Below are 9,973 nucleotides of genomic sequence, written 5' to 3'. Positions count from 1 at the left end.
GGTTAGTAATGCCTGCTTCTTCCCATTCATTTTACCGCCACATTGAACTTGTTGATGCCAGTTGGTACATTTCTCATTGCATTGCATCCTTGCATTTTCCCAAGGTCAGTTCGGAGATTTATAGCATCCTCACATTTTCCAAGATCATTTCAGAGATTTATGTGAGTGTTGTTCATGTATACATTCAAATTTGACAGAAAAGTTTCTAAAAATTCCACCGTATGATGATGCACGTTTAGCGAACACATGCAGATTTCATCATGCTTGATTCAGTATTTCACTGGTTCTTTAATTGTAATGTGCATTTGTAGAGCTTTTTGGGGAAGAATCATGGCACTTGCAGGACTCCTGAAACAAGACAACATTACTGCAGCTATCCAGGCTTGTCAAGGTGAGACACACACACACACACACACACATTGTGTTTTCAAGTTTTATAGGCACTTTCCATGGACATAATATAAAAAATGTGTCCCCACAAGGACAAGGATTTCGGATATTGCCATCTTTGTGGGGGCATTGTGTCCCCATAATGTATACCATGCCACACACACACACACACACACACGGGTGTATTGGGAATGGGTAGATCCAGGTATCCAGGCAGCCGGAGACTGGGGAGCAGTTGCCATCAGGATACCAGTGTGTTTGTGCCGAGTATCCAAGACCATACACACTCACACCAGCCATACACATCTCAGATCACAATCACGCTTACTGTATATTCATAAAAATGGCACACAAAAGCATGTTGTCCAAACCAATGCAATATATAGGCTAATATAGCCTAACTAATTTGTTTTTTATCACATTTGCATATTTAAAAAAAAAACTTATAAATTAACATTTAAACTAAAAAATGTATTATAACTTATAAATTATAATACAACTGTATTGGCAGTTAATGCAACTGTTGTAACCTAAAATGGTTACATCTAAATTAACTAGCCTATAGTTTTAAGGACTAGGCTATTAGAGTAAGTAGAGAATAGAGAATAGTAGAGTCCACACCACCGGCATAATGTTAACGACAGCCAATCAGAATCCATCCTGCTATGACGAGCTCGAGCATTTAAAGAGGCAGGCAACAAAACTGCAGCGAGCGTTTAGAATAAACAGAATTATATAATTCACAAGTATCAATAACGATAAAGATATAGTTCTAAAAATCGTTCTAAATATAAAAGAATAATTAGAGTCCAGTCCACACTATAGCGAAAACGGCACAGAGTAACGATTTCATTGGAATCACTTTCCGAACGATTTTTTTTTTTTCAGCTGATGAACGATAAAATCATTGACAGCCAATCAGAATCCATCCTGCTTTATAGAGCGCGAGCATAAACAGAACAATGTTGTACTTTGGTGTGGACGCTTTAATATAGTTATAGTTATAGGTATCATTATTTGTGTGAGCAGGGCTTTAAACAACATCACTGAATCAACCTAAACACATTAATTTATACCAACAAAATTAATTTTATGGGTTAATGCAGAAACAGCACTAACATTTGCAGGTTTATCATGGCTGTGGAACAAGCAAGAATCAATTAGTTAAAATATATGAGATTAAAACAAATTTATGGATGATAAATATATAGCTAAACCTGATTATTTCATATATGACTGACAATTATCTCACTAAGTTTATGATCAAACTGTGTAATCCACTTGGAAGTTTATAAGTTTACATGAAATTTAGGCCTTAATATTTAATATTCCATTTTGTTTGTCATATTTTTGTCTTTCAGCCCCAGGAACGTTCCACTACAAGACGTTCTTTGAACAAGTGGGCCTGATGGGTAAAGCCTCCTCCGATGGGGAGAAGGTGTTCAAGGCCCTGGACCAGGACAAGAGTGGATTCATCGAAAAAGAGGAGCTGAAGTAAAGCGTTCTTTAAACCTTGTTTGTATTGTGAGGCACATTGTATGACGGCACAACATGAAGCCCTGTTCTTTGCTTGGGTCTCCAGACGCTTCCTCCAGAACTTCTCCTCGGGGGCCAGAGAGCTCACGGAGGCGGAGACCAACACCCTCCTATCGGCTGGGGACAGCGATGGAGACGGCAAAATCGGGATGGAAGGTATAAAGCCAAATCAGCGGTTGAACTGGCCCATGGGGAGCCGTACTCCTATAGAAACCAGGGCTCCTCTTTCACTGTCTGGCTCCTCGGCTAGCCTGGGGAATTAATCAGCTCTACACATGAGAATCAGACCAGTTCTGCTCCCATTAACACACACACACACACATGTACTGATTATCCTGAAAGACTGGGAATTCTCTTTCTCCCAAGGCAATGTCTTTCCGGCAGGGTGTTTGACTCTGTCTGGGAAGGAAGGATTAGATTTGCATGTGAGAAACATCCACACTTTGATATTAATTGACTTCATTTAGGCTACTTAATATAATGTGACACCCAGCAGCAACATAGTGTCCGGGCCAGATCCGGGCCACATCTGGCACATGTGGATTCAACACGTACCAGATTATGTTGCTGTCTGGGACAGTATCCAGTGATTTAACTGATTGGACCGTTCACTTATTTTTCTCTCTCTCTTTCCCCCCTCAGAGTTCTGCGGCCTGCTGAATTGAAAACGGGGGGATTGTCTGGACCGACTTGAACTTCATTTCCAGATTCTCTCATTGCATGTGTTATCTGTGGTTCGTTCTTGTGTTTTATAAGTTGCTAATTAAGTTGCTTATGAGTTGCTAATTAAAATATGCTTAGTAAGTCTTTGTAGAAAATGTGCAAATCATGTTTGGGAATAAAATTGAATAAAAACTTGCTTCTGTAACTATAGTGATCGTAGGAAATGATGAAACTGCTCAATAAAGTGAAGTCTCCAAGTACGGGAATGCTTTGCTTCATGTGATCTTTTTATACCTCTCAAGTTTATGAAACAGATGGCATAACAACAATACAAATATCACTATAACAGCAGTAAAATAATATATATATATATATATATATATATATATGATAAGATACGATATAATATAAAATAAAAAATCAAATAAAAATGCATTAAGATAAAATAAAAAATAAGATTTAAGACAAAAAAAATTTAAATATGATAAGATATAAGATTAGATCAAATAAAATAAGAAAAGATATAAAATAAAATAAAAATATATAATAAGAAGTAGGCTAATATTGAAAAAATAAGACAAAAATAAAATAATTTAAAATATAAGATAAAAATAATAAATAATACAAATATTAAAAAGAATAAAGTTCTTCTTAAAATAAGATAAAATAAAATGCGATAAGATGAAATATTAAATAAAAAATACAATTAAATAATAAAATACGATAAGATAAGATATAGCCTAAGACCAAATTTAAAAAATATATGATAAGACAATATATAAGATAAAATAATGATGACATAAGATAAAAAATAAAACAAGATAAGATCAGATAAAATATAAGATATAAATACAATAAAATAAGACATAAGAATATAATATAAAAAAATAAAAATAAATAAGATATAATTGAAATTAAAAAAATATATATATATGATATGATCAAATTATTTTTTATTAAAATAAAAAATATAAGACATTAGACATAATTAAAAATTAAACAATAAAATACAACAAGATAAGATATAAGATATGATAAAATATAGTATAAGATTAAAAATAAAATAATAAAATATGATGAGATATAAGATCAAATAAAAACATGATAAGATATGATAAATAAAAATGAATTTAAAGATGAGCAATGACTCGATCTGCGTTTAACATTGTAAGGAAGGTTTCAGATTGCACAGTCTGGTTCATGCATGTGTAAGAAGAATTCAACATGAACACTGAAACCAATCATATATCTCCATGTGACATGAACTCATGCTTCTACCTGGAAGAGAAACACGATCCCCCTCAATCAAACAATCGGGGACGAATGAAAGCAATCAACAGATGGGAGTCTCCCCAAAATCTTAAATCGGGATGATCAGGCAGGGAAAGGGACGGCAGCTCAACCCGAGGGAGGGCCTCATGATCTATAGGGTCCCACACGCGGTTCTGAACGCCGTTTGTGAAACTAAAAATAGTCCGACTTGACTACTGGACACATTTTTTCGACACTATTCCAAACCTAGAGCTATCCGTTACTGAGCCCCGAATTCCTGTAAATGGTGAGGCTGAGGGGTATATAAGCCGGGAGCCGGGGCAGAGCCGCTCACACCTCGACTAACTCCTTCGCTTTTTCACTCGCCTTAGACGAGCGCAAGGTGAGTGCAAGTGGATCTGACACATCCATGCTCCTCAGCAGGGGACAGCCACTGAACTGATGATGATGGGAATATGCTGTACTGGTAACGGAGAGAGCATCATGTGTGCTCCGGGTCACACGTCCCGCGATGGATGCGGGCGATAAGACATTGGAGAGTACATGTCGATTGCTTGAACTCTGAGGATAACTAGAGGACATAGGGGGGTTGTGAATACACTGTAAAAAAACTTAACTCATTATTTTGTGTTATCTTTTTGCATGGGTTGTTTTTAGTTTAACTAACTTATTTCGATAAGTTGAGGACAAGAAAACTTAAAATTTCTTGTTGTCTGGACAATCTAGTTATCTCTACACAAAAAAATAAGTTGAAATAACTAAATTGCTAAAATATTTATTACAGAATATACTGTCAGTTGTGAAAGAGGGAGAGCAGGGCAGTTGCATGTGTGGCACCGATGGGGGAATGCAGAATTGAGTTTCTTTCTCTAATGCATTGCATAAGCTATTGAACTCATTTGTGAATTGTTCTCACTCAGTTTACTGTTTTGCAGCTTTACTCAGAAGCAGAGAAATGGCCGTTGCCAGTATGCTCGCCGCAGCTGATGTGGATGCTGCCATCGCCGCCTGCCAGGGTAAGACATCACGTGGCACTCTCAGACTGGGACAGGGGATCCCACATCTGGGAAAACACTAGATGACAGACTGGCGTGAGTGGACATCAGTAGCTCGTGTGCATTCAGATATAAAAAGGGATGAGCCAAACAGTTTTCTGGCTGGATTATATTTCCTGCCGTTGCACACGGACTAGTGATCTGTGAAGCGCTTGCTGATGATGATTTTAAAGAGATTAGCTGTTATCAATTAGTGAAATTTAATCTGAAGATTTGATATATGCGAGTAGCCTATATGTAGACACATGATGAAATCCAAATCAAACAAAGAGGTAGAATGAAAAAAATATATATATTATCAGATATAACACTAAAAGTGATTTATAACAATTATATTATATTATTTGGGCTATTTAGAAACATGATCCAAATACAAAATTTGTTTTGTAGAAGTTGAATTTCTTTTTCAAAACAAAAATATTAATACATATTGATTTTTTTTAAGAAATATACTCAACAAGTGGCCAAATTTAATATAATAATTTTTTTGGATCACATGAAATCCAAAACAAACAAATGATGTTGAAGAGGCATAATGAAATTAATATATTTTAAGATATATATATATACATATATCAGATACAAACACAAAAGAAAGTCATTTATAGCAATTATACTACACTAATTATATTATATTATATTAGAAACATGATCTAAAGACTTCTGCCTAAATGTCTAAATTCGTTGAGTAGGAGTTGAATTTCTTTTTCAAAACAAAAATATGAATAAATATCTAAATTTTAATAAATATAATACAGAATTGGGTGGGGGAAAAGTGGCCAAATTTAATCTGAAGATTTGATATACATGAATAATTATAGACCTATGGAATCCAAAACAAACAAATGATGTGGAAGAGGTATAATGAAACAAATTAGTAAAAATATAAGATATATATCAGATAGAACACCAAAGAAAGCCATTTATAGCAAATATATTATATTATTTATTAAAAATGGGGGGGGGGGGGGGGGGGGGGGGGGGTTAACAAGTGGCCAGATTTAATCTGAAGATTTAATAATGACATACATGAATAAATACAGACTCATGATAAATAAATAAATATTTGGGTTATTTATAAACATGATCTAAAGACTTCTGCTTAAATGCTTAAAATGTTGTTGTTTTTTTGTAGAAGTTGAATTTATTTTTCATAACTAAAATATTAATGAATATATTAAATTTTTCATAAATATAATTCATTTTTCATAAATGAATTGGACAGGATATTGAGGGGGGAACAAACAGTCAACAAGTGGCCAGTATATATACACAGAAATACTATGGAATTTATTTATGGAACTTTTTTTGTACTTTTTTCTACAAAGCGTTTCTGTATTTTTGATGCCATTCTAAGATGTGAAAAACAGTAAAAAAGCACATGCATTTTTTTTTTTTTACTTTAAAAGTAATATATAGTGGCTTCCTTCCCAGCTAACAAAATTATGTTCTAAGACTGTTTTGCAAACGTTCCCATTTACATATGAAAACGCTATTTCTGAATGTTTAGGATGTGCAGACTTTTTTTTTTTTGCAAAAGTTAAGTGGAAAATGTTATCACTCTTCAAACGTTACTTTTGAATGTTCTCTGAAGCTTCTGAAACAAGTAGTACCATTTGAAAAATGTCAGAAGAAGTTTCCATTAAAAACATTTTGGTGCTAATGCTAAAGTAACCAGTATCCGGAAACATCAATAGAAGAACGTTCATTCGGGTTAAAGACCAGGCAACCCTGGAAGAACGTCACTAGTAGTCTATAACGATTGTTCCTAAATTCGAGAGAACCTCGCAGCAATGTTTGTTCTTCTGAGACTTAGCTGGGTTACCGTAAAATTACCATAACAACAGTTTGATCAAATGAATCATCTCTCCCCGCAGCTGCCGACTCCTTCGACTACAAGTCCTTCTTCGCCAAGGTCGGCCTGTCAGCCAAGTCCGCCGACGATGTCAAGAAGGCTTTCTTCATCATTGACCAGGACAACAGTGGCTTCATTGAGGAGGAGGAGCTGAAGTGAGACTCTTAACACATCGTTTACATGAAACAAATGTCCAACGCAAGTCAGTTGTGGGCTTCACAGCAGGCCTGTGCTCTTTCCTCAGGCTGTTCCTGCAGAACTTCAAGGCTGGCGCCAGGGCGCTGACCGACAAAGAGACCAAGACCTTCCTTGCTGCTGGTGACAAAGACGGTGACGGCATGCTTGGAGTCGACGGTAAATGAAAAAATGTCAATTATAGATATAGAAGAGTTGAACTCACGTCGAGATAGGAAGCTTAAACCCCTGTGTGCTTTACATTAAAGTTCGGTGTAGCGGAGAAAGCTTGGTTTGCCAGCTATTTTCACTGGAAAGCAGCTAAAGCCTGCTCGAAAAGTCAGTAAATGTCGCTAGGTGACGTAACGCTCCAACTGTCGGCACTTTACATCCGTCCCCTCTCATACTGTATTTTAATGCGATATATAGCGAATATCCAATGAAGCTGTTCGCTTTTTCGAAAAAAAGTCGCTTAAGGGGTGTAAAAAGTCGCTAAATTGGCAACACTGGGTCGGGCCAATCTGATCTCATTATTTTACAAGGTGGCGATCTCGAATGAATTCGTACGTACGGTTTGAATGGTACTATTTTTAAAAAGTAACTTATTTCATCTAACTCCGCCCCTAAACTTAACCGTCACTGCGTTTAAACAGATGCTACATAATTAGCCACCAATTAAAGGGGTAGTTCACCCAAAAATGAAATTCCTGTCATGTTGTTCCAAACCTGTGTGAGTTTCTCTCTTCTGTTGAACACAAAGGAAGATATTATAAGAATGTCGGTAACCAGAGAGTTGATTTCCATAGTAGGAAAAACAAATACTATGGGAGTCAATGGGTCCCCGCTTGAGGGGGAGTAAATAATGACAGAGTTTTGAGTTTTTGGGTGAACTATCCCTTTAAGCAAAACGTAAAATAGTTATGAATTGCTGTGAGATTGCAGCGGTCAGGCCAATAGTTCAGATTTCACATTTATACTGCATGGCCTCAACATGAATAAAAAACAATTAAAAAAAAATTCAATCTAATTGTAAAAATATTTTACATATATATTTAATATGTACTTAGATATATATTATATTCATATCCAAATTATAAATAAATGACGTTTAAGAGGTATACTGAAACAAATGAATGAATTATTTGTTCAGATATAACAATAAATAGTCATTTTGAAAAAAGATAAAAAAAATTGAAAAGTAAATGACTAATTGTATATATTTTAATATTAACTTAAATATAATTATTCAAATGCAACTGTTATTTTTTTCTATACATCTTCCACGCATATACATTTACATTTTTCATTAAAAAAAGTCGCAATAACATTTCCAAACAAGGATGATATCAAGTTAAAAAGTAAAAATGTAAATTCCTAATTGTAGATTTAATAAAAAATAATATTAATCATTATACGTTTTCCACACATAAATTTAAGAAAATAACATTTTAAACCCATTTTTACTGATGCTATCAAGTCAACATTTTTAAATATGTAAATTTCTAATTGTAGATATAAAAAATATTACATATATAATATATTTACTTCATATGCAAATAAAAAAAATATATTCATCATGATTATACATTTTCTGCACATATACAATTTTTTATAAAATGTTACATTTTTCTTTACAAAGACAATTTCGCAATAACATTTTCAACCCGTTCTCATGGATGCTACCGAAACTATCACAATCTGTTCTTGCAATTTCAACAAGATATATATGAATATATATTTATATTCATATGCAAATTATAAATAAATATATGACGTTTAAGAGGTATATTGAAACAAATTAATGAATTATTAATTATTAATGTTAGCCAGTAAGATTGTTTTGCCTATAGCTAACAAGTTGTCAAAAAAAAGAATATCACAACCACACAAAAAGGCCTAATAATGTAAGTGTCAGTTCCAGCTATAGTTTAGGATGACGAGTGGCAGTGCCGTTTATCAACACTATAGCCGACCCTTGATGATATTTGGAAATGAGAATAATTCATACTTGCAGAATTGACTAATGGTAGTCTGATCTCTGTCTCATCTTTGTCTCATCTCACAGAGTTTGCTGCTCTTGTAAAGGCTTAAATTGTCGTCTGACCAAGACCCTTCCATATTCAAGGAACCAGAACTCACGACAGCTCACAACTTTCTCAGCTGAAACTTTTTTATATGATCTTATTTATGACTGACTTTGGACAGTTTACTCAGTTTCGAGTACGTGTCTGGATAAGGGTATTTGTATGCGTAAGTTGGATGTTTTATTTCAAGCCCATTGGCCTGTGCAAATGTACAATCTTGAATGCACTTCTGGGGAAGAGTGAAAAACAAGGAATAAACATAGTTTTGGTGTAACATGTCTTTGAAGCGAGCTTTTTTACGCATTCGCCGCTAATCGACGTTCCCGTTGTGTTGTCAGATGTCCTCCCGGGACAATCTCTTCATGATAATCCACTCATATGGTGCGTTCAAGTCATAGCCGGAAAGATCGTATTCGCGAGTTGAACTCGTATGAACGCCACCACAAAGTCGTAAATACAAGTGGGAAGCTCGGGACTTTCTTGTGGGAAGACCCGATGTATACAAATTGGGGATGTGTCAGTGAGAAACATGGCAGAATACAACAATATTTATAGGTATTATAGCAGTAACATTGTCATGCTTTTCTTATTTACAACCAAATAAGCTAATGCTGCCTTCACATGCTATTGGAATTATCGCAAATACGAGTTTCATTGTTAAAAATTTGACATGAACTCAAGATATATTTACCACTGGGAAGCTCTGGGATCATTTTTGATAGCGTAGTGAATGTTTATGGTTGTCAATGAATGGGATGCCAAATATCATCAGATTTTCCCAAATAATCGGCATGAATAAACCCGGTGTCCTCCATGATTCGTGTTATTTACGACAACAAAGCAATTGAATGCGACAAGTAATCACTTCAGAAGTGGGAATTTGGAAATTTCCAATAGCATCTGATCCGGCCCACATCTGGCACGCGTGGAATCCACATGTACCA

At 35.0% G+C, this 9,973-nt stretch overlaps 2 protein-coding genes across 2 annotated transcripts; both read left to right on the top strand.

The window, feature by feature from the left end:
- Positions 1-320: 320 nt before the first annotated feature.
- pvalb5 (parvalbumin 5) lies at positions 321-2,641 on the top strand. The gene is made up of 4 exons (XM_056251457.1): positions 321-391; positions 1,752-1,884; positions 1,973-2,082; positions 2,569-2,641. Exons 1-4 carry the CDS (start codon positions 331-333, stop codon positions 2,589-2,591), a joined length of 327 nt encoding a protein of 108 aa, XP_056107432.1. The 5' UTR covers positions 321-330; the 3' UTR covers positions 2,592-2,641.
- A 1,494-nt stretch (positions 2,642-4,135) lies between these two features.
- LOC130085595 (parvalbumin beta 3-like) lies at positions 4,136-9,303 on the top strand. The gene is made up of 5 exons (XM_056251445.1): positions 4,136-4,243; positions 4,797-4,877; positions 6,794-6,926; positions 7,016-7,125; positions 9,011-9,303. Exons 2-5 carry the CDS (start codon positions 4,817-4,819, stop codon positions 9,034-9,036), a joined length of 330 nt encoding a protein of 109 aa, XP_056107420.1. The 5' UTR covers positions 4,136-4,243; positions 4,797-4,816; the 3' UTR covers positions 9,037-9,303.
- The last annotated feature ends 670 nt before the right edge of the window (positions 9,304-9,973 follow it).

This window comes from Rhinichthys klamathensis, unplaced genomic scaffold (genome assembly GCF_029890125.1).
Source record: "Rhinichthys klamathensis goyatoka isolate OS25496 unplaced genomic scaffold, OSU_Roscu_1.1 h1tg000004l_1, whole genome shotgun sequence".
In the NCBI taxonomy this organism is placed as follows: domain Eukaryota; kingdom Metazoa; phylum Chordata; class Actinopteri; order Cypriniformes; family Leuciscidae; genus Rhinichthys; species Rhinichthys klamathensis.
The sequence above is the reverse complement of the archived record's forward strand: the minus strand, read 5'-3'. Positions and strand labels throughout refer to the sequence as shown.

Coding starts and splice junctions, on each gene's coding strand:
- pvalb5 (XM_056251457.1), top strand. CDS start 331: ATGGCACTTGCAGGACTCCTGAAACAAGACAACATTACTGCAGCTATC. Junction 392..1,751: donor AGCTATCCAGGCTTGTCAAG/GTGAGACACACA, acceptor TTTGTCTTTCAG/CCCCAGGAACGTTCCACTAC. Junction 2,083..2,568: donor CGGCAAAATCGGGATGGAAG/GTATAAAGCCAA, acceptor TTCCCCCCTCAG/AGTTCTGCGGCCTGCTGAAT.
- LOC130085595 (XM_056251445.1), top strand. CDS start 4,817: ATGGCCGTTGCCAGTATGCTCGCCGCAGCTGATGTGGATGCTGCCATC. Junction 4,878..6,793: donor TGCCATCGCCGCCTGCCAGG/GTAAGACATCAC, acceptor CTCTCCCCGCAG/CTGCCGACTCCTTCGACTAC. Junction 7,126..9,010: donor CGGCATGCTTGGAGTCGACG/GTAAATGAAAAA, acceptor CTCATCTCACAG/AGTTTGCTGCTCTTGTAAAG.